This window comes from Indicator indicator, chromosome 7 (genome assembly GCF_027791375.1).
Source record: "Indicator indicator isolate 239-I01 chromosome 7, UM_Iind_1.1, whole genome shotgun sequence".
NCBI lineage: Eukaryota > Metazoa > Chordata > Aves > Piciformes > Indicatoridae > Indicator > Indicator indicator.
Window position 1 is genome coordinate 2,917,512 of NC_072016.1, and position 23,535 is coordinate 2,941,046.

Sequence of the window (23,535 nt, forward strand, 5' to 3'; positions counted from 1 at the left end):
TTGTTTGATTATGATTTAAAAACTGTCATCTGGGCGAGTCCAATAAAGTCAGCGCCAAGGGCATTGCAAAAATTTGTATCTGGCAGGTTTCTGAGCACAAGCCATGCTGCTCGCTGCGATTCAGCCGGTGTCACCGTACACCACAGCTACATCCCGCAGGCAGCGCCCACAGCGGGAAACGCACCGGCAACACCCCCCGGGGCAAGGAGCCGCAGCTCAGAGCAGGCCCCTCGCACCACCCCGCTCCCGGTAACACACCGTAACCCGGAGGAGCAAAGGCCCATCGGGCACGGCACGGGCGGGGCAGTGCGGCGCGCCCGGAACCTCCCCGCCCCATCCCATCCCGTCCCTCCTCGCGGGGCCCGGCTCCGCCTGCCGCTGCCGCGCTCAACATGGCTGCTGCGCTGGGGAGGCTCCTGCGGGCCGCGGTAAGTCAGGGAGTGTCCTCCACCGCCGGCTTCCCAGCCCCGCTGCCCGGCGGCTCTGACCCGCTCTGTGTCCCCGCAGGTGCCCGCCGCCGCTGCTGCCGCCGGGAAGAGGCTGACGGCGCGGCCCCTGCCCTGCGCCCGGCGCCACTTCAGCCTCGGTAAGTGCGGCGGGGACGCAGGCGCCTTTGGGCATGGCCCGGACCACGCGGCGGAGACGTGGGGAGAGGGATGAGGAGAAGGCTGCCCGGCCCGGCCCCGGGGCTCGGCGGAACGGCTGTCGGCGGCCCAGCCCTGCCCTGCCTTGCCCTGCCCTGCCTGCAGCTCCGTTTTCTGCCCCGCAGGCTCCTCGCGGTTTGCTCCAGCGGTTACACAACATGCCCCGTTTTTTAAGGGAACGGCCGTTGTTAACGGAGAGTTCAAGGAGCTGAGCCTGGATGATTTCAAGGGGAAATACCTGGTCCTCTTCTTCTACCCCCTGGACTTGTGAGTGCAGGTTTTCCCTTCTTTAAAATGGGCCTCCTGCCTTGCTGAAGGTCATCCGACGTGCTGGAGATCATTGCTGTTTTTCTGTCTTTGGGCTAGTCTGGCAAGGCAGATGTGGCTGTTTCTAGTGTGAGTGATAAGGCTTGGGTGTGAACAGCCACTGTGTTTTAAAGCAATGGATCTGGTGGCTGCAGGTGCTGCTTCAGGAAGTAGATAAGGCCTTGCAAGCGTGGTTCTGCTTGCAGTCAGATCCCAGGGGTGAGGATATTGCTTTGTAGTTCAGGGTCGCGTTGGAGATTCTCTTCTCGTAAGCAGCAGGGCCACCAGAACTGTGGCTAGACGGCTCCAGAGCAGGTGAACTGATGGGGTTGAACCTGTCAAGAAAACCTGAATCACCCAGAGTATCCTGGTGTACGTAGACACATGGGGAAGGATTCAACCTGCAGTCCTTGCTGCTTTAGTCTCAAAACCTCTGTCTGGAGCGTGCCATGCAGAGGCAGTTTCTCCATCTCTGCAAAAAGTCTGGAACTGAGAGTTGAAAACTGGTGTGCCAGCCTGGTGGCTGTGGCTGCTGCCTTGAGACTGGCTCAAACTAAAGCAGAGCAGGAAACGTGTTCACAATTTTCATGCTAAAGAAAATGCTGTGCTGCCATCAGTGCCTAGGAACACATGTGAGAGCCTGCTCTGAAAACGTCTCTGAAAAGACTGCAGAATCATGACAGGCTGTTCTCTCTTCCCACCCAGCACCTTTGTCTGCCCCACAGAAATTGTGGCTTTCAGCAACAAAGCAAATGAGTTCCGTGATGTGAACTGTGATGTGGTGGCAGTTTCTGTGGATTCTCATTTTTGTCATCTGGCCTGGATAAATACTCCACGAAAGGTATGAATTGAGCAGCTGTTTGGGGCTTTCTCTGTTTTGTTTGTTTGCTTTTCACCAGAGCTTCTTCCTGAGAAGGAGAGTTGAATACATAATTGTGTAAACACTGATTTCAATAGACTAAAGTGATATGTGAAATGATTTAACTTCTTTATTGGATGACATAATCCTGACCCCAATTTCTGTTTTATTCTTGTTTTCCTTTAATGATTGAGGACTTTTTTCATCTTGATTTTGCTCTTGCTGAGTCTTGTGGTTACATGATATCCTTGTGTGTTCATCTCCAAAGACAGCTACTCAGTATGCATGTCACTGTCTTGAGTTGCTTGTTACAGCTGATGGTGTGTCGGCACCATCACAGAAAATGAACAGCAGCTTTTTTGGCCAATATTATTAATGGTGGTGACTTCAGGATGGAAGCTGAAGAACCACTGGAGTCCTTGTATTATGAACTCTCGCATGCTGAAATGGTTCTGCTTTTGCAGTACAAACGAAGCTCCTCAGCTTTCTTCAGGGAAAGAAAATGATAAATATGCCCTCCTATTGGAGAGGAGCCTGTTTAAGATGTATCTAAAATACATACAGAAAGCATTTCACTGTTTTGGCTAGTGGTAAAGCATCAGAGGTGTCACAGAAAGGTGTGGAAGTGCCTGTGCTATCAGTCATTGTCCATGTGGACAGCAGTCTGCAGTCCTGTTTGCAGAGGGGTGCCCTCAGGTGCACAGCTCTGCTGCTGTAACACACAGGGCAGGCAGGAGAGTTTGTGAGATGTGAGATGGCTTGGCTGAGCCCACCAGGAGAATTTAATTTTCTGCATGCTTTTTTCAGAGCTAACTTGTGACTCTGGCCTGACTCCACTGCTTCCTGCAAAAGCTGTTTGGTGGGTGCCAGTTGGGCACTGCTTGGGGCACTGGCAGCAGAACACCCTGCAAAGGGTAAAAAGAATTCTGTGATGGCACAGATGGGAAGCTGACACCCAGAGGAGTGAAGGCCTTGGCTTTTCCTGTGTCTGTGCTCAGAGCTGTGCATAGAGAGCTCTGTTGCAGAGGAGCATTTGCATGGTCAGGGACTCAGTGACTGTGATTACACAATGATGCGCTGATGATGCCAGGAATAGAAAAGCTAACAAAGTCCAGGCTTGTTTCAAGGATAGAGAGCTTCTCTCTCCTTCAGTTTCAGTATGTTGCAGGAAGGATAATCCTGAAAGATGTTCTGTAACAAAAGGGAACCTTGCTCTGTTCTGCAGAGTGGCGGTTTGGGCAAAATGAATATTCCAGTTCTGTCGGACCTCACCAAACAGATCTCCCGGGATTATGGTGTGCTGCTAGAAGGACCTGGCATAGCACTAAGGTAACAAAAGACTGCTGATAACTCTGTTATGACACAACCCAATCTGAAACAACATGCAGGAGAGGCTGCACAAGAATTCAGTAAAGTCTGTAAGTTGTTGGGTTTTTTTTCCTGAAGAACTTCTGATAGATTCCACCTTAGGAACAGGGCACATGGCCATAGAATCACAGCATGGCTTGAGTTGGAAGGTTCCTTAAAGATCATTTAATTCCAACCCTCATGCCATGGGCAGGGACACCTTCCACTAGAACAGGTTGCTCAAGGCCTCATCCAGCCTGGCCTTGAACACCTCCAGGGAAGGGGCATCCATAACTTCTCTGGGCAACCCGTTCCAGTGTCTCACCTCCCTCACTCTAAAGAATTTCTTTGTGATGTCTAAATCTACCCTCTTTCAGTTTAAAACTGCTCCCTCTTGTCCTGTCAGTACACAGGCCCCCTGTAGGCCTCCTTTAAGTACTGTAAGGTTGCTATATGGTCACCCTGGAACCTCTTCCAGGCTGAACAAGCCTTTAGGATGTTGGGGGTTGGAAGGGACCTTCGAAGATTGACTCCTCACATGGGAGGTGCTTCACCAGTGCCTTGTGTTTGGTCTTGGAACATGCTTTGCATTCCCTGAACTTCTTTCTCAATTACAGAGGTCTGTTCATCATTGATCCAAACGGGATCATCAAGCATCTAAGTGTCAACGATCTCCCCGTGGGTCGTAGTGTGGAAGAGACTCTCCGCTTGGTGAAAGCATTCCAGTATGTGGAAACACACGGAGAGGTTTGCCCAGCAAACTGGACTCCAGACTCCCCTACAGTAAGCATCTCTGAAATACCACTTCTCTAAATATAGATACTGACATACTGCTGCATGGCTGAAGGGCTGAGAACCACTTCAGTGGGGGGAGCTTGACTGAATCTCTGCCTCTTGCCTAAATCTGAGGCTTCTATTGGTTGGACCACTTCAGTCTGTTTGATACTAAATGTGTGATTTCTGTGACAGAAGCCAGAGGTTTAGAAGACAGAAATTGTATTGAAAACTAAATTTGACTTGCCCTCTCCACCAGTTATCTTCAGAATTTTTACTTATTTAATGCCTTGCTTGATATTTAGCAGGAAAAATGTGCTAGATACTTAAAATTTGCAGGTAGGAGCTTCTACATCATTGAGGCCTTCATATTTCAAGCAAGTGCAGAAACAAAGATAACCTCCTATTTTTATGCAGTATGCATGCATTTTCTTGGATGAAGTGTCAAATTTGTAATTTTAAAATCTTAATTATAGCATATAATAACTAGCTTTTTTTTTTTCTTCACAGATCAAACCAAGCCCAGAAGGTTCTAAAGAATATTTTGAGAAAGTGCATAAATAAACACACAAATTATGTGGACAAAATGTAGGTACCATAAACTGAAGACATTAGGAAGCAAGCTGTGATTGTTAAAAAAAAATAAAAATATAAAAATAAATCCAAGTTCTTATTTTCTGATGCTTAGTAAATATTTCAACATTTAATTTTGTTGACTCCTTTGTCTTGTTTTAAAAGGAAGGGTAAAAGTAAGGCTTTTCCTCCCTGCTTTTGCAACTTAATGAATTTCTGTGGCTACTTGTTTCTGAACAGGACAAGTACATAAAATATAGTTGTGTTGGGTTTTTCTTCTTTCCCTTACTAGCTTTGAACCAATGTCACGTGTTTTCTTTTCTCACATGAAAAATAAAATTTCTTAAGTGTTTGAAACAATGGGGGCAATACAGAAAATAGAATTTTGGTTTTAATCAGTTTTGCAAAAGAAGAGATGAATGTAACAAAAAAGCACACAGGTTCAGTGTGTAAATGCACTATGACTTGAAATGAATGTATGTGCCATTTTAATCCTGCATATAGCTGAAGATGCAGTGCAGCTATGCCAGGAGCATTAACAAGCATGAAAAACTTGCATTCTGCTTGGGAGCTGGTAAAAACTTGAATCCCAGTAGTATACTTCTGGAACTTTAAATGACAACCTTCTATCAGTTGAAGCATTGCTTACTTCCTTGAATCTGTCTCCAGGAAGAACTGAAGGTGAAGTGGTGTACTGTTTGAAAACCATGTAGCCTGCCTCTAGCTCTCATAATAAACCTTCATGTTGACTAGCAGCAGGAGTGTTATTTTCTTTTCCCTTTTCCCCCAAAGATTGCTGCTGAGGATTGGATAAACCTATACCATTCTGAATGGGTTTGTATTTTTCATCTCCTGCCCTTATGACCTGGGTAAAGGACTTGAAAGAAACATCTGGGAACCACCTTGGCAAAGTAGCTAGATTAGCCTAACAGGTATCACTGCTAAAATATGAAAAGATGAAAAAAAAGAAACCAAGTCTGCTATGTGCCTGGTGATGCTTCAGGTTTCAGTATTTCACAGTACCAGAATACATGAAGGGTTGGAAAGGACCTCCAGAGATCACGGGGTCCCCTGCCCAAGCAGGATCACCCAGGGTGGTCTGCACGGGAATGCATCCAGGTGTGGTTTGAAAGGCTCCAGAGAAGAAAATCTCTTGGAAATCTCTTTTCAGGCCTGATATGGTAGTTGTGTTTTATGTAAATCTACTAGTATCCATGCAATGCTTCCAACAAACCCGATCTCCTGGACCTACAAGATGTGAAGCTAAGCCCCTGCATAGCTCAGTAGTGCACGATGACACACCAGTGCTGTTGGTGGCAGCTGTGCCTGTGAGACTGCAGGGCGGTGACACCGATCGTAGACTCACACTGGTATGGGTTGGAAGGGACCTCAAAGATCGTCTAGTTCCAACCCTCCTGCCGTGATCTTTTCACCTGCCTCTGTCTTACCTTAGCCATTTTAAGTCAAGGTGGAGGACGCAGGGGGTTTCTCTGCAGTCCCGCTCCTTAGCTCTACATTGCCAGGTCGGGGGGGAGGGCATAAGGCGGTCGGACCTTTCCTGACCACGATCCGCTTCTCCTCGCTGCGGGGCCCGCCCCGAGAGTGCTCCGGGCTGCACGCCCCGGGCCCTCGCTGCCGCCTCCCGCTCTCCTCTGCAGCAGGGCAGCGACAGGCGGGAAGGCGGCCCGGGCGCCGAGCCCCCTCCGCGGGAAGCCCTGGCCGGGCGGGCAGGGGGTACCCCGGCGCGGCGGCACCGTTCCCGGGCGGAGCGTGCAGCGGGCGGAACGTACCCCTGCAGCTGCTTTCCGGTGCCGCGGCTCAATGGACGCCAACCTGCAGTTCTGGAGGACGGAGGGCCAGGTCAGGGGCCGGGGGAGCCGCAGGGGCCGGGGAGGGCAGGATAGCGCAGCTCGGGCGGGCTTCCTTCCGAATCATATCTCTCTGAAACGTGTCTCCCTCAGTCTTTTTTCCAGAGGTTTCTCCTCTGGGTGGACGCCTTGGATCCCCTGCTGCTCCTGAAGTCCTCCGTGAGTACGGCGGCTTGACCTCGTCGCCTTTGCGTCCCAAGCCATGGGAGGTGGCAGCGGTGACGGGAGGGAGGAACGTTTTGGGCAGAGCGGGGACTCGCCCCTGCCCGTGGCGCTGGGAGGTAGCTGGCGCGGGACGGCATCACCTCAGCGCCAGCAGCTTGGTGCTCCCAAAAGGGTCTGGTAGTAGGAAGATTAGCAACTATAGGGTGGTTTGTGTGGGAAGGGACCTTAAATATCATCTGGTTCCAACCCTCTGCCAGGGGCAGGGACAGCTTCCTACAGACCTGGTTGCTCAGTGCCCCATCCAACCTGGCATCCACAGCCTCTCAGGGCAACCTCTTCCCGTGCCTCACCACCCTCACAGTGAAAAATTCCCTCCTAATATCCAGTTCAGATCAAGTCTCTTTGAGTTTAATCTTACAGTTGACCTTACAAATGTTGACATTGCTAATGCACAAAATACTCTTACAAGGCTTCTGAAGAAAAATAGACTCCATGTGTGCATGAAATAGGAATACGTGTGTCTGCGTTTTTGTAGAGAATTAGTTAAAACAAAGGGCTTTTCTAGACACTCCCATTTCAGCAGTCCTCTTAAGACCACGGCTGCGCTGCCAGCATTTGAATTAACCCAATCAAGAGCTGGGAGATGAAGTGAGCAACTGGACAGGCTGTTATTAAATACAGCCAGCTGCTGGAGGACTCCTGTTGGGGACCTGTCACAGCTTCAGACAGGACAGGTTTGCTGAAGAAGACAGGTTTTGCATCATAGGCACCCAGAGTCTCTGCTGGCTAATCCACATACCCATCCTGTGGTGCAGCCCTTTGATTTTCCTCCAAGTGGCTATACAGGAAGGAAGCCTCTCCTTAAGAGGGAACACACCTGGTGTAGGGTCTTTTTTATTATTAGTGCCATTTTATCATTGATAATTATGGAAGGAGTGACACTAAACACATAGTTGTTCATACACTGTAGCTTCTCAATTTCTGAAATTGTCATGACAGCAAAATTCTGGAGAAGATGTGCTTTTTTGGGTCAATCCACTTCTGTATAGTTTTGCCAGGGGTGACAAAGGAAAAAGCACAGCACATTGTATGAGAGCCAGTTGGTTGGTCAGTATGTTGAAAGAATTTTAATTATTGTCTAAGTCTACCTGTGTTCCATCATTAAAAGCTTAAGCCAAGTGTAAAGGCAGAGTGTAAGATGCAAATCTTGATCACACATTCATGACCCTGCAGGAACACCCAGTGCTGTTGTGACTAATTTTGGGTAATTTCAAAAAATCTGATTTGGGATTTCATCCCAAAATAGTAACCTCGGTGTATGTTGGGGGATATCAAATTGGTTGGCTTGGTGGCAGATCTTTGAATTCACCAGCCCACACGTGGGCAACTTTTAAGTCCAGGAATAATGCTTTTGATTTTGTGGAGGTTTTTTATGTGCTGAGACTTCATCTGCATTTTTATTTTTGAGTTGAAGGATTCAGGGAGCCTGAATAACCTGAACATTTTTTATGACTGTGAATTAGTTGTGTGTTGAGATGTATTCTTGCTTGAACTACTTTGAAGGACAGGGGCATTAGCTTGGCATTCTAGCTTTGCATTTAACATGTCCCATAACTGATCCATTGCACTGTAGACTACTGACATTTGAGTTATGTTTTTCTTATTAGCTTTTTTTCCCCTTTGTTTTCCTCAAATATAGGATGAAATAAGAAGCAGCAGGTTCTTATTACAAAACAGTCTAAAGACACCAAGTGAGCCCATACAGAATGATCAGGTATTTTGAAATGCACTTTATAGAAAATAAAAATGTCTTTTTTTTCATGGCTGAAATAGTTGCTGTTAGTATTAAGATCTAGCAGACAAGAATGCTGAGATTCAGATAGGAGGGACAAGACAAGGAAAATTCATTGCCACAGAGAGTTTTTCTAATCTCTGAATCTGGTAGGAATGGCTTTGGATGGCTACTGGTGCCAAATGGCAGTACTGGTTTGGATGGCTACTGGTGCCAAATGGCAGTACTGGTTTGGATGGCTACTGGTGCCGACTGGCAGTATCATCATCCTGGGGAGTGCTAGGTTGCATACCAGAGAGCTGAGATTAAAACATGCTCTCAGCTCACTCTAGGAATCATTGCTCTAAGCTTCTCTCTTCTTAGCTGGGATAATGATAGAGGTAGGTGATAAATAGGTAAAGTGCTTTCTGAGCTCATTTGGAACCTCAGATGTTACATCAGGTTGGTTTGGTTTCAGATCTCATAAAACAGAGCAGTAGCAGTACTTGGGTGGGAAACTTCCTCATGGAATTGCTGGAAAGCAGTGCTAAGCCCTTGCTTCCTTAGGAAGAGCCTTTCTTTGGATTCCCTATGGGCTTGGCTCTTTCCGCATGGCATTTAGTACCTTCTGTGTCAAAAAGTCTGAAAGGGGACATAAAAATGTGTGTGATTCCAGAATAGCTGAAGTGCTAACATAAGTCTTTAGGGGTTTTTAGCCATGTTTAAGGATTGTTGGTTTCTGCTTTAAAATGCCTGCTAGCATAACTTATTTTAAAGTTAGCTTTCTGTTCTGCCTTGGTGTGTTACACAGCACATGAGATGTAAGTTACATTCAACAATGAGCATGTGGAGAGAAATTTTAGGGAATAAAAAAATAATGGAAGGGGTGTGTACCTATATGGCACTCCATGTATGGAGTCATTGGAAAAGAATACTCCCAGGTTTTGGAAAAAGAAAATAAAATCTGATAAACTTAGAAGATTTTACTCAGTCCCTTCTGAAACTGGATTACTAACTTCATTTTCAAATTGTTTAGACCAGACAAGCCTTCCTGCTAAGCCTGGTAAGTTTATCAAATATTTAGAAATATCTATATCCTCCCCCCTTTTTTATTCAAGCATGACAAAGGTGGTCTAATTTGCCTTTTTTTCCCTTCCCTGTTTTTTAAGTCCAGTGTACAGCCTGATACAGGCCATATAACTCCTGTTATGTGTAGACCTCCAGGTAAGTTCTCTTAAGAGAAGTTTTGTACATGACTGAAGCATCCAAGGGGATTAGCTCATAGTAAATAGCCACTGTGATACTACAGTGCTACTCCATACAGCAAAGCAAGCAGACTCTTACTTCTGTCAGTTGCATTACCTTGTCTGTTGAAGATGTATTTATTTATTCCTACATTCCTCTTGAGGATTTTTTCCCCAGTTTATCTGCTCAGCTAGATGGAAACAGTCTGACCAGTCTTGGTTTCTTGTCACTGCAGAATGAGTTCCCAAATCCCTTGATGTGAAAAAGTCTACTCTAAGCTAAGTTTCCACTGGGTGGATGTGACTGCTGTGTGAATTGGCTTGCTCTGGTGGCAGATAAAGTCTGCTTGGGTTGTTCAGGGAGCTAGGACAGCACAGGTTGTTAATCAGATAGAGCCACACTTAGGCCATTTACTCATTATCACATCTGGCCACCCTCAGCTGAGGCAGCTGCTGTTGCCACTCAATCTCTTTATGAATAGAAAGTTGCATTTTAGTTCAGGACTCAGTTACCCAGTTTCAAAGGTGCCATGCTGGGTGGAGTTCACAAGAGCTCCTTTAGGCTGTAAGCTGTGAGCAGGTATTCTGGTTTCCTGAATGAGGAATGAGAGATGAAGTTAGAAGTCTGGTGATGGTGGGGGTTTTTGTGGGCAGTGTTTTACTTAGAGCTGAAAATAGAGGGGGAAAGTTAGGGGAATTTTCTGCTCAAAACCATCCATCTAGACTCACAAATTCTTTTTGTTTGTTTTTACTGAAATAAAGTTTTCTTTGTTTTTAGCCTTCCTGCCCATATCTCTTCCATTGGTGAGTAATCATGAGAGATGCTAGCCTACCACATGGCTTACATTCTTCAAAGCCAGGCATAGAAGATTTTAGGCTTCCTAGTTGTATTTTCAGCACAAGCTTTTAAAAGGACACTTGTTCTATGGCAAGTGCTGAGTAACCTAGAAACTGAGCCCTAAAAGGAGTCTCATGGGAAGCCCAAATCTGCCTTCAGCAGTGTTGAAAAGAGATGTTTGTGCCTGGAAGTCAGCTTTCTGATGCAAGGTGATGTTTACTCAGCAGTGAGAGCAAGGCCTGGTTTTGGTCTGTTTAACCTCAGAGAACTGTAACTGCAGAAGGAGGGAGTCAGAGCTTTGTGTTCTGTGTTTCACAGGATGTTAAGGGTTGGAAGGGACCTCCAAAGATCATCAAGTCCAACCCAGAACCCTGCTCTACAAGGTTCACCTCTAAACCATAGCCCCAAGCACCACAGCCAAACCACCTTTAAACACAGCCAGGCTTGGGGACTCCACCACCTCCCTGGGCAGCACATTCCAATGCCTGACCACTCTTGCTGGAAAAAATGTGTCCAGTCTGAACCTACCCAGTGGCAGCTTGAGGCCATTCCCTCTTGTTCTATCACTAATTACCTGTGAGAAGAGACCAGCACCAACCTCTCCACAATGTCCTTTCAGGTAGTTGTAGACAGCAATGAGGTCTCCCCTCAGCCTCCTCTTTTCCTACCCATCCCCAGCTCCTTCAGTCACTCTTCATCAGATTTATTCTCCAGGCCCTTCACAACTTCCTTGCCCTCCTCTGCCCTGGCTCCAGCACCTCCACATCTCTCTTGTATTGAGGTGCCCAAAACTGGACACAGCACTCCAGGTGTGGCCTCACCAGAGCTGAGTCCCAGGGGACAATCCCCTCCCTGCTCCTGCTGGACACAGCATTTCTGATCCCAGCCAGGATGCCTTTGGCTTTCTTGGCCCCCTGGGCACACTGCTGGCTCCTGTTCAGTTGCTTGTTGATTAGCATCCCCAGGTCCCTTTCTGCCAGCAGCTTTCCAGCCACACTGCCCCAGGCCTGTAGCATTGCTTGAGGTTGTTGTGACCCAAATTCAATACTGATCCTCCTCTGAGGCTTTGGACATTCCCTGTGCTCATTATTTGCCTTATCTTGATTGACTCTCAGAGTGCTCCAGACCTAGAGCTTGGCAGGTCAAACTCAAGAAAGGCTGTGGTTCAGTGCCTGAGTTTGAGAAGGAGTTGGGAAGTAACTGTTAAAGCCTTTGATCTTATCAGTTCAATCTACTATTTGTATCCCCGCTACTGAAAACAATCTGACCTTTTCTCATTCCCTTCTTTAATTACATTATTTCAGTTGTTTTAGTTGCATCTATTTAAGGTTCACAGGTACAAATGCTTTTTATTTTGGATAAGGAAGCATCTTTCTCAAATATTCTAGCCCAGAGTGTTTTAATCACTGTGCTTCCGTGGTTTATATTGGATAGACAAAGTGAGTATGCCACATCTGTAGTGAGAAAGTGTGGAGCCTAGAACCAAGGCAAATGCCCTCATATGCTGACTGGAGGCCTTGCTGCTGCTGCAAACAGTGATGTGGCATTTTTCTTCGTGTTCTAGGCAACCACTGCTCACCAAAAACTGCTAGGATCACAGAATCACAGAAACATTCAGGTTGGAATAGACCACAGAATAGAAAAGATCATCAAACTTAATTTTCTTATGGGGTTTTCCTTTTAGGTTATCATTTCATCTGTGCAGCTCCAAGGAAAGCAAAATTTTTTTTACCAGGTAATTGCCTCTCTCTTTCTCTCTCCATTCACAAGTCTTCTAGTCTCAATCCCAAATTCATGTTTGCTTATACTCTCTGGTTTCTGCAGTTCGCCTTTCACACCTACACCACACTGTTCACCCTGCTGAATGGAAACCATACTGCAAAGGCTGAGGTAGGTGTTGATTTTGGGTTCTGAAAGCAACTTCATTGTGCAAGACCATTTTCACAGGCTCACAGGATGTTAGGGGTTGGAAGGGACCTCTGGAGATCCTTGAGTCCAACCCCCCTGCCAGAGCAGGACCATAGAATCCAGCACAGGTCACACAGGAACACATCCAGATGGAAATCCGTCTCCAGAGAAGGAGACTCCACAACCTCTCTGGGCAGCCTGTTCCAGTGCTCTGTGACCCTCACAGTAAAGAAGTTCCTCCTTATGTTGAGATGGAACCTCCTGTGCTGGAGTTTATATCCATTGCCCCTTGTCCTATCACAGGGCACGAGTGAGCAGAGCCTGTCCCTCTCCCTTCCTTCCTGACCCCCAGCCCTCAGATATTGATAGACATTGATCAGATCACCTCTCAGTCTGCTCCTCTCCAGACTAACCAGCCCCAGGGCTCTCAGCCTCTCCTCACCAGGCAGTGCTCCAGCCCTGTGCTGGTTTGAGGCCAGCCAGAACATCTCTTGCTCCGAAAGGGACAAAAGAATGACACACGCAAACGGACTGGAGAGTGATGGAAAAGTTTAAATGGAAAAGCAATTGGTGAATTACCCGGCATTACCCGATAAGAGAGGACATCTCCTGTGGGAGCAGAGAGGGAAGAAAGAGGAAGAGAATGACTCTGCAGATGGCCTTATAGGGTGCAGGATTTATGGGTAGAAATACGCCGTTTCCTGTGTCCACCCCTGTGGGTGGGCACCCAGGACACCAGAGGTGTATCTCATGCAGCAGTGGCAGGGGGCATCCAGCCTAAACTGTCACAAGCCCCTTCATCACTCTTGTAGCCCTCCATTTTCAGCATTTTGTGCATGATGTACAAGTGGTTTACAAATGTATTTATGTAGTGTTTTCTTTTGTCTTTCTTAGGGGTACTCAGTTTCAGAAAAGCAGATCTACCTTGGCTTGGGAGCCATTTCCTATGCATCATTTATTGGGGTGAGGATTTGCTCAGTGATTCCTTTCCTAATAACCTCTGCTGAGAAGGAGTAGCCACTGAGACAATCACACTGCCAGATACCCTTCAGGATTGTGCTCTGATGCTCTGCTCTGCTAACTTGCCCCAGAACTGATCAGAATAAGATCATTTTCCTGATCATGTGTCAGCCAATACCTTACTTCGCTTCCTCTGATGTGTCTTCTTCTGTCCTTTTCTTTATTATTCTGTAAGCTTAAAAAAATATGGGTGATGAGAGGAAATGAGCAGGGTTTACAAACACAGAATGACTCACTGGGTTATTATAGCTGATTTGTAATGTGGTGCTGTGGAAGAGCTCTGTCTTGCTCTGAACAAGTGGTGAGGTCTGCAGGAATCTGTACTGGATAGTTAGCTCAGATCCCAGAAAGAGCATAGCCATTAAATCAGTGCACTGAATGCAGGTAATTTGCCCTCCCTAATGGCTACTTGGATAACTCCATGCTCTGCTGGAATAGGAATTGCTGGTTTCTGGAGTTTGCTACACCAGGATGAGCTCTGCTATCCTCATGACACTCATTGCAAGCATAAGTGCCCCTGTGATGCATTTCCTCACTCTCCACACCAAACAGTGAATTACTACTTCTGGCAGTAAAATACAACTGTTCCTACTTTTATTAGAGGGTCTTTCACCTCTGTCCCCTAGGCAAAACAGTTGGGCCAGCAGCACTCAGGATGTAGGTCTGGGGAAGCAGCTATGCCTGTGGAGCAAAGTGGGAATTCTTGCTCTTTATCCTCCAAGGGGGACTCTGAGCACTAGCTTGTGTCCTGGCCATTTATTCCTAAATGAAAATTCCTGCCAGAGTATTATGGGAATATAGAACTGAGCTGAAACTAGAGAGAATCAGGGACAAATATACCAGGTGTCCTGCTGGGGAGAGAGCAGTAGGTGTCACAAGGCAGTTGGAAAAGATGCCCGAAGAATGTTAGGCAGAGATACTGGTTTGTTTTTAATTTCTTTTCATAGAATCATAGAATTGTCAGGGTTGGAAGGGACTTCAAGGATCATCCAGTTCCAACCCCCCTGCCATGGGCAGGGACACCTCACACTACAGCAGGTTGCTCACAGCCACATCCAGCCTGGCCTTAAAAACCTCCAGGGATGAGGCTTCCCTGGGCAACCTGTTCCAGTGTCTCACCACCCTCATGGGGAAGAATTTCTTCCTAATGTCTAACCTAAACCTCCCCTCCTCTAGCTTGGACCCATTCCTCTAGTCCTATCACTCCCTGGCACCCTAAAAAGTCCCTTCTTTTGTATTCCTACTGCTATTGCCCCCTACGTCATAATGTTTAATGCTGTTTTCATCATCATATTTTGTATTCTTACCCAGAAGAGTGATTGCAGGTACCTTCAGCAACTAGACAACACGTGTGGTTTGTTGGAATGGTAAACCAAGGCATTTGTCTATTTTCATAGATGGTAATTCTGCACTAAGTCCCAGATTAGCTTCCTGAGCTGTTGCCTGTGCTGAGATACTGCACATTTTGTTAACACAAGTGCCTGTTTCCTCTCCATGCCTCAGGCTTTTCCTCTTGTCTTCATGAATCGCTACATGTCGAAGAATCCCTTAGGACAACTGGTTGTCAAAAAACTTCTACATGGTCCTCTGCTTGGTGAGTGTAAAGAAACCACCTCATGCAGCTGGCCTGGGGGCCATTTGCTGCCCCAGTCTGACTGCAGAATTCTCTTGCCCTTGCACAGGTGGGGTCTGACTGTTTCCTAGTCACTTTCTCTGACAGCCTTAGCTGTTTACTCTCCTTTCTGTGTGAGGGTCGACACTCACTGCTCAGTGTAGCTGACCTGTATTTAATGCCTACTGGTTTTTGGTTTTAGAGCTGCAGGCACTCTTCTGACCTTTGTATGCATGGCATGCAACTGTTTCTCCAGAGACATCCAGGGATGCAGTTGGCATTTTTGTTTTGGCTTGGACGCTGTACCTGAAACCAGGACTGCTAGGAGGGATCAGGAGAGCAGTAGCACTCGACCTGGTGTGACCTGGTGTGCTGGATTTTGTACTGACCAGCACAAAATCTCCACAACACAACCTTTTCTCTTAAGAGCTCTTGGTTTGAGCTGGATGGCAGGGATTGAAAGCTCCAAGTCTGTGATGATAAAGCACCTTTTCAGTTTGGGCCTTAAAATCTCACTCAGACTTCTGAAACAGAAATTCAAAGCCCAAGCAGATTTTGATGGGACAGTCTCTTCTTAAGCTGTCAGGTTGATCAATTGAACTGGAAATGTAAAATGCACATAATGATGAATGCTACTATTGAGATAGTCCTTTTGGATCTTTTAAAGCAAAATCCTCTTTAACTCTGCAGGCTTGATGAGTACATTTACTGTGGCAGTGGTGAGAAGCCCAGAATTTGAGAATGGAATTGAAGTGATGGACAGGAATGGGAAGGTTGTAGGAGTGTCAAAGAAGGCTGGTGAGAAGGTAAGTGAGGGGATGGAGGCCTCTCTTGGCTTGCCTTTCCTTACCTCCTAGGAGATGGATGTGATGCTGAGAGCAGATAAGAGTTAGATGTGTTGAAAGAAGACCCCAGATCAGATGATGAAACTTTGGGAAGACTTGGAGAAGGTCTTTGGCACCAGGTTGGCACTGTCAAGACTTCAAGGGCTGGCAGCTTCCCCAGCTCAATACACCAAGTTCCAGAGTTCAGTTGCAGGGACTACTGCAGGCATTTCTGCTTTCCCTGGTCACCTCAGAAGGAAATTCTTGCACCTTCTTCTGAAGGACACCTCAGAGAAAAGCCCTGTGTTGTACATACCACATGCACCTTCTACAGTGGGAATATTGCTTAAAGGATGAGGCTTCCAAAGGGTATTGCCCTGATCTGCAGTGTGCTACTGCATTTCACCCTTGGGTTCCAGTTGCTGACTCTCTGTTTGCTCCTTGCTTTGCTCATCAACATCCATTATGGAGCCTGCCCCAGGAACTAGAGCAAGGAGTCATATTTTAGGTGCTATCAGTGACCCTCCCTTCCTATACTGCTGTCCAGAGGGAAGGAAACAGCTAGAGGAACATAAAGTTTTGTGGACAGCTGGAGAGAGAAGTTCAGATTTCAAGGCAGTTAAGATGCCCAGAAGGTAGAACCACTTGGAACAAGTTCAGCATAACTTCAAGAAACCAAGCCTCAGCAAAATACTATCATGGGAGGAAAACTGGATGTGGCCTCAATAGTTTCACCTCCCTTTTAAGACATTTCTTAGTCACAAGTGGACTATTTGCCTCTTGTAGGAGTTTAGTTTCCATTTAAGAAAGAATTCCTCCTTAAAGGAAATGTTTCTATCCCTCATTAACTTGTTGCTTAAAACTCCAGAGCATTAAGAGAGGGAAGTGCTCAAAGAGCCATGCAAGTTCTCAAGCTGCACAGAGTGCTGCTTTAACAACATTTCTTTTTCTTTCTCCCTGGAGGCTGTTAAAGAAACGGCACTGTCGAGAGCAGTCTTGTTTGGGACAACATTCTTCCTGCCAACTGTGCTGATGTCCTTTGTGGAAAGGTAGGAGTCCATTTAGAGAAGTAAATGAATCTGGTTACCTCCACATCCATGCACTGAGGGCCTGCAGGAGATTGTGTAAAACTCAGAGGATTTCCCCTCTACTCCCACGCAGGAAACATGTTTGTGCTCTCCACACAGGCTGGTTTCCAGCACCTCTTTGAGTCCCAGTGTCAAGGCTGTTCACAGCTTAGATAGGTTTTTTCTAAAGAGGTAATATGGCACTTGAATTTCCAACTAGAACTGGATCCCAGCTTCCAACTGGTTTTCCATATACATATATATATTTTCCATATATATATATATATATATATATATATATATGTATCTGTTGGAAGGGGTCCAGAGGAGGGCCACAAAGATGATCAGAGGGCTGGAGCACCTCTCTTATGAGGACAGGCTGAGAGAGTTGGGGTTGTTCAGCCCAGAGAAGGCTCCACAGACACCTTACAGTGGCCTTCCAGTACCTGAAGGGGACCTCCAGGAAAGCTGGAGTGGGACTGTTTATAAGGGCCTGTGGTGACAGGACAAGGGGCAATGGTTTTAAACTAGAGCAGGGTAGATTTAGATTGGACAGTAGGAAGAGATTCTTTACTACGAGGGTGGTGAGACACTGGAACAGATTACCCAGAGAAGTTGTGGGCAACTTCATCCTTGGAAGTGCTCAAGACCAGGCTTGATGAGGCCTTTGAGCAACGTGGTCTAGTGGAAGGTGTGCCTGTCTATGGCAGGGGGGTTGAAACTAGATGGTCTTTAAGGTCCCTTCCAACTCAAACCATTCTGTGATACTGTACAACATGTTCTTGCTCTTGCAACCTTTGGAAACCCTATAGCACAATAAGAATTCATTGTGTGCTTTGTGAGAGAGCTGTAAGCCTGCCCTGGGTGTTTGGTAGAGATCCCCTACATCAGTAACTCAGGTAGGGATCACTGATGTCCTGTAATTTGGTATTGCCTAAATCATTTCCTTACCCCTCTTTTTTTTTTCAGCTTAAGGGACTTCTGTTACTGAAGACATAAATGCAGGTGTAAGGGAAAATTCTAAATTTGTATGGAGTAATAACTTTTTGCACAAGGCAAAGCAGGAGTGCCAAGAGGAACTAAATCTGAAAGGAAAGAGGGTGTAATGCAAGAAAAATGGAAAGTCAAACAACTAAGACAGTTTAAAGCACTACTGCACCTCCTTGGCTTTTGTCACTTTGATCTTGCTGATTTTCTTAATCTTGTATTGACATTCTGGGCTTGGAAAATGCTGCAGATAAATACAAAATAAAGGGAAAGAACAGAATCATAGAATCAGTCAGGGTTGGAAGGGACCACAAGGATCATCTAGTTCCAACCCCCCTGCCATGGGCAGGGACACCTCACACTAGGCAGGAGTAAGAACATAGGAAATAAAGTAAGGAGATGTCTTCAGGATTTGTAAGCCTAGGGCATTACTCATTTCAGTGCAATTTCAACCACTACAATAGTAGCTAACACTCTTTTTCTCACCATCAGATGGTTTTTCAAGCCCAAACTGACACAGTTGTGTTGTGGTTTGTTTTTTTTTTTTTATGTCTTGGACAGAACAAAACTTGCAAAAACTCCACGTGCTCTGAGTTCAGTGAGAATGCTTCTCATTACCTCATTGTTAACAGGGATGCTGCCAGCTTCACTTAGTCTGTACCCGCAGTGTGGGGAGGTAAGTCCTTTCCCAACAGCTGATTTAGGAGCAGGGTTATATTAAAGAGTCCTTCTCTAACTGTGGCCAGCAGTCTTAAGGTCACAAAGAAGAAAATCAATAGGATTAATGTGGTTGTGCATCTGCCATGGGGCAGCAGAGGCTGCTTGTGAAGGCCTTGCTAGGTCTAAGCTGCAAGGTGTGGTCTTTTATCTTTACATTTTCCAGCATAGATGTATCAGATTTGCACAAGGCTGAAGCAAGCAAGGTCAGGAGAGTTGTCTTAAAGGTTAAAACTGAGGCTCCACCAGCACTGTGTGCAGTCCTGCTCGAGGAAGGAAGGATGTAAATGAGAATTTGTTCGCTCATGCAAAGTCAGCATGAGCTCATGGGAGAGGTTTTAAATGGAGAAGTACCACTTGAACCTGGGGCTTTGAAGAAAGCCAAGTGAAAGAGGAGCCCAGGGTTCCTTTCTGCATTTATTTCCTCTTTCCTATCAGCATTGTATGAATTTTCTCAGAAAAATCACAGACTTGGACCCTTGCAGTTTTCAGTGGCTTTTATTTGCCCAAATGCTCTGGCATTGTAGTCTCTTTTAGATTTCTTAATCTCTTCTGGCAACAGGAGGAAGCTGAACAGAAATGAGGGGACTTGTGAGAAATTACGGCTGGTTGGTTCCCTTTGAGCTTCCTAATTGCTCAGCCCATAGCAGAAATTCATCTGGGTGAGTCACCCAAATATACTTAGGAGTTGGATTTGATGATCTTAAAGGTCTTTTCCAACCTAACAGACTCTGTGATTCCATAGAGAACAGATATAACATCCCTAATGCTCTGTTCAGAGCTCAGAGCTCTAATTTTAAATAAGATAAATTTCCTCCCTTATGTGTGCAGGTGTAGAAAATGTCAAAGAAGCAAAAAAAAAAAACCCAAACCCCAAAACAACCAAAAAACAAACCAACAACCCCAAACCAAGAAAATCTCTGAAGCTCCCAACCCAAGAAGCCCAAACCCCATGAAGCCTTGCTTCTGAATACAGTTGTGCAAAGTTCAGTGAAATTTGACATGTTCTTAGCAGGATCTGGTGGGGTTGATTCCCCTTTTCCTCTGCATTGCAGATAAAACGAGCGGACCTGGAACCAGAGATTGCGTCGTCTACAGAAGCAGAGGAGTTATTCTACAACAGGGGAATTTAGAGGCTGGCTGTGATACAGCAGCCTCCTCTGATGGGAGTTCTGAAAGCAGCAACAATAACTGACTGAATCATGGATTTGTGGAGGTGCCCACAGCCTGGAATCTCTGGCTAACTTCATGCTGTACAAGATGTTTGTAGCAGGAGGTGCCACAGCACAGCGTTTGGGCACAAACTGGGTTCTGTGTGCTTCCTCCTCTGATTGATTTCTTAATTAAAAGACTGTTGAATGCAAAAGTTTGTTCTGCTGCTGCTCTTGCTACAGCTTTTGATGCACTGCTCTCCAGGAAGACAGCTGGGAAAGGCATTAACAGGGTAGTCCTTTGGGTCAAGTTGAGCTGGTTCTTCTTCTTTGGGCAGTGACTGGCTGGAGAACACCCCTGAAGAAAAGGACTTGGGGGTGCTGGTGGAATAGAAGCTCAACATGAGCCAGCAGTGAGCACTTGCAGCCCAGAGAGCAAATCACATCCTGGGCTGCATCAAGAGAAGTGTGACCAGCAGGTCAAGGGAGGTGATTCTCCCCCTCTGCTCAGCTCTGGTGAGACCCCACCTGGAGTACTGCATCCAGTTCTGGAGCCTCTATTACAAGGAAGATCTGGAGGTGCTGGAAGGTGTCCAGAGAAGGGCCACCAGGATGAGCAGAGGGCTGGAGCACCTCTCCTATGAGGACAGACTGAGAGAGTTGGGTCTGTTCAGTCTGGAGAAGAGAAGGCTCTGAGGTGACCTTCTTATGGCCTTCCAGTATCTGAAGGGGGCTACAAGAAAGCTGGGCAGGGACTTTTTAGGGTGTCAGGGAGTGATAGGACTGGGGGGAATGGAACAAAACTAGAAATGGGTAGATTCAGATTAGATGTTAGGAAGAAATTCTTCCCCGTGAGGGTGGTGAGACACTGGAACAGGAAGAATGGCCACTTTTGCAGGATGACATTGTTTATCCAAATAAAAAAAAAAAAAGCTGACTTTTGAAACATGGCATAAGGGTAGCCTATTGATCAGTGCAGTGATAAATTTTGCTGATCATAGGAAATAATTGAGGGGACCAGGGCTGTCTGCGAAGAGCTGCAGAAAGATCTTACAATACCAGGTGTAAAAACAGATGAAATACCAAGTGGGTAAGTGAAAAGGAATGAGCTTGGCAGAGGGGATAATCCAGCTTCACAGCTAGGCTGGGAGGTGGTTTAACACTAGGAGCAGAATTAGAGGTAGTGGCAGACAGCTCAACACATGACTTAGAAGTTCACAGGATGTTAGGGGTTGGAAGGGACCTCCGGAGATCATCAAGTCCAACCCCCCTGCCAGAGTTCTTACCAAAGCTATTAAGGATACTAAAAGCTGACATGAAGGGGAGAATGGACAGTTCCAGCAAAGGGAAGCCACTGAAGGGTGCTAAACTCATGGGAACTACACCAGGAGTTCATAAGCTCCACACTACTGGAGAGTGTAAGAGATGAAGAGCATATTTTGCTGCTCTCACTCTTGTCTTGTGTCTGCTTTTGGTGGCACTGGGATTTGGCTGAGTAACTCTTTGGTGCAACCCCTTACAGCTGCTTTCAGATGGACCTGCCAACCTTCCCAATTCACTCTATCCTTACAGGAAGGCAACGGCACAGGGCAAAAGAAGGAAAGCCAGCAGCTGGGTCTCTTGCAGGGAAACAGCTCCTGCTGTGCTTTTGGCACTGAACAAAAGCAGGAAGCAGGGAGCTGAGTTCAGCTTTTTGAGTTCTGCCCTTTTTGAGCCTCCCTCTGACAACTCACGGCAGGGAATCATAGAATGGTCTGGGTTGGAAGAGACCTGTGTTGGAAGGGTCAGACATGGCAAGAGGACAGGGGAGTAAGCAGCCCACCCTAAGGAGCAGTGACTTGAGGGCAGCATGCTGTAAAGCTGTTCCAGGGAGGCAGTAAGGATTCTGTCTGTAACTGGCAAAGGGCTTGCACTACTCCACAGGAAGTAAAGGATCATTTGGAATCACAGAATGGTCTGGGTTAGAAGGGACCTCCAAAGGTCATCCAATCCAACCCCCTCTGCAGTCAACAGGGTCATCCTCAACTAGATCAGGTTGCACAGAGCCCTGTCAAGCCCTCCTGAGCTGAGAGGACACTAAGGGCACTAAGCTTGCCCTGCTTTTTCCTTAGGTATCAGGATCAGGTGGAACAGGCTCATGCTTTCAGCCTGCCTCTCTGTGTCCTTCTCCTTCCAGATCTGTAACAACAGTGGCACAGCTTACATCCTGCAGTTATATCCTCCAAAATCCTGCGTCTCTATTGATCCTATTTCAATAACATCCCAAAGGCAAACTCAGATGGGGTCTAATTCCACTCCCAGTAAACATTAATTGGCACTACAAAGACTCACTTCTCCCCACTCCTTTTTAAAAATCATTTAAGAAGGGCTAAGGTAAATGCAACTTACATGAACTACAGTGGAAATAAAAAGTAACAACAACAACAAAAACCCCAACAAACCAATAGCAGAGGAAAGCCAACAGACTGAAGAGAACACATCTGTGAGCTTTGAATTGTCATGGTAACTAGACAAGCTATAAATTCTCTGGCACCTCATTTGGATGTTTTAAGCAAATTGATGTCATTACAACTCCAAGTAAGGCTTCTGGAATAGGTCTGGTAATAGTGTCTGCTGGTGCAGCTGCCCACTACCAAACTCCACCAGCTTCTCACTCAGCACTCTGGTTGAAATTTGTCATATTAAACACAGCCCCCATCAGGGTTATTAAATATCTTTTTTTTTTTTTCTCCTTTCCTGCATTCTCAGAAATGTTTCTAATTGCCCTAACTAGAATTTTCCATAAGAGGAGGACAGACACCTGCTATGTAAATTGTTGGTCTGGGTGATTCAGCTGCTTCCCAAATCAGTGCAGAGAAAATACCTTGCTAGAAAGGCCTTGGCATCCTTGCTCTTGAAATAAAATCATGATGAGACTTAAAACTAGACTGCCAGGACCAGACAGCTGGCGGTTCAGAGGGATGAGTGAGGGCAACAAGTCTAGGACAAGCACAATAGCAGCACATTGGAGGGACTCACAAGTCAGCACTCACAGGAAAGCCTTCCCCTTTGTAACCTGGAACAGATTAACAACATGCCAGCCCAAGGCAGGTCTGTCTGCTGCCTTTTGCACTTGCCTGTGAGTTAAGTGACAGTGCAGCAGTGGTGGAACCAGTTCAAGGTGTGGTAAACTACAAGAGATGAAAGCTTTGAACATCAAGGCAAACAGGTCTTAGTACAGCACAATATGGTAGCAGTTCCCTGCCTGCCTAGCTTGTCATCTTGAATTTTAGGAACATGCACTAAGGTTTCCCTGTCCCTTTCATGTAGAACCATAAAAAAAAAAATAAATAAATAAAATCAGCCACTCCCATGTTAGGAAGCACTGAGATCAAAGCACCGTAACACAGCCATGCTGTTTTCCCTGCAGGCCACAGGGGAGGAGAGTCCTGCACTGCAGCTCCTTCCCTATCAACAGCCAACACCACACCACATGCTGCAGCCTTGCTCAGGAAGGAACTGCTGCCCAGTCTCCACCTCCTTTGGAGTCTCACATCATTTGGCAGCCACAAGGAATGACCTCACCTGACTACAGAGCTCTCTGAGTGAGACTCCAGCCACACAGCTGCCTAGGGAGGGGTGTAAGGCAGCACAAGGCAGCTGTGAGCTTCCTACATTGGGCTTTATGGCTTGGATTTATCTAGACATTTAGCTGCTTCACACAACATCTCCCAACAGACTACTAAAATATGCTCATTAGGCCTTTTGGTAGCTGGGGAACTTGAAGCAATCAGGTTGAAAGGAAAAGCAGCTCATAGTTTGAAGATGGATGTTGTCAGGTGTCCTGCATCAGTTTTTCCCAGGCCACAGAGCACTGCTGC

At 46.4% G+C, this 23,535-nt stretch overlaps 2 protein-coding genes across 2 annotated transcripts; both read left to right on the forward strand.

Annotated features, from left to right (window-relative positions):
* Positions 1–392: 392 nt before the first annotated feature.
* PRDX3 (peroxiredoxin 3) lies at positions 393–5,250 on the forward strand. The gene is made up of 7 exons (XM_054382122.1): positions 393–428; positions 508–586; positions 770–911; positions 1,656–1,791; positions 3,035–3,138; positions 3,774–3,939; positions 4,441–5,250. The coding sequence occupies exons 1-7, from the start codon at positions 393–395 to the stop codon at positions 4,492–4,494; spliced, it is 717 nt and encodes a 238-aa protein (XP_054238097.1). The 3' UTR covers positions 4,495–5,250.
* A 1,074-nt stretch (positions 5,251–6,324) lies between these two features.
* On the forward strand, positions 6,325–19,875 carry SFXN4 (sideroflexin 4). Its single transcript, XM_054382520.1, has 14 exons — positions 6,325–6,363; positions 6,465–6,530; positions 8,236–8,310; positions 9,344–9,370; positions 9,477–9,531; positions 10,330–10,355; positions 12,074–12,124; positions 12,214–12,279; positions 13,192–13,260; positions 14,821–14,911; positions 15,620–15,735; positions 16,717–16,802; positions 18,369–18,483; positions 19,580–19,875. The coding sequence occupies exons 1-14, from the start codon at positions 6,325–6,327 to the stop codon at positions 19,655–19,657; spliced, it is 960 nt and encodes a 319-aa protein (XP_054238495.1). The 3' UTR covers positions 19,658–19,875.
* Positions 19,876–23,535: the final 3,660 nt, after the last annotated feature.

Excerpts from the sequence above, each read along its gene's own strand:
- PRDX3 (XM_054382122.1), top strand. The coding sequence starts at position 393 with ATGGCTGCTGCGCTGGGGAGGCTCCTGCGGGCCGCG. Across the intron at positions 429-507 it reads GGAGGCTCCTGCGGGCCGCG|GTGCCCGCCGCCGCTGCTGC; the intron begins GTAAGTCAGGGA and ends GTGTCCCCGCAG. Across the intron at positions 912-1,655 it reads TTCTTCTACCCCCTGGACTT|CACCTTTGTCTGCCCCACAG; the intron begins GTGAGTGCAGGT and ends CTTCCCACCCAG.
- SFXN4 (XM_054382520.1), top strand. The coding sequence starts at position 6,325 with ATGGACGCCAACCTGCAGTTCTGGAGGACGGAGGGCCAG. Across the intron at positions 9,371-9,476 it reads AAGCCTTCCTGCTAAGCCTG|TCCAGTGTACAGCCTGATAC; the intron begins GTAAGTTTATCA and ends CTGTTTTTTAAG. Across the intron at positions 16,803-18,368 it reads CTGATGTCCTTTGTGGAAAG|AACAAAACTTGCAAAAACTC; the intron begins GTAGGAGTCCAT and ends TGTCTTGGACAG.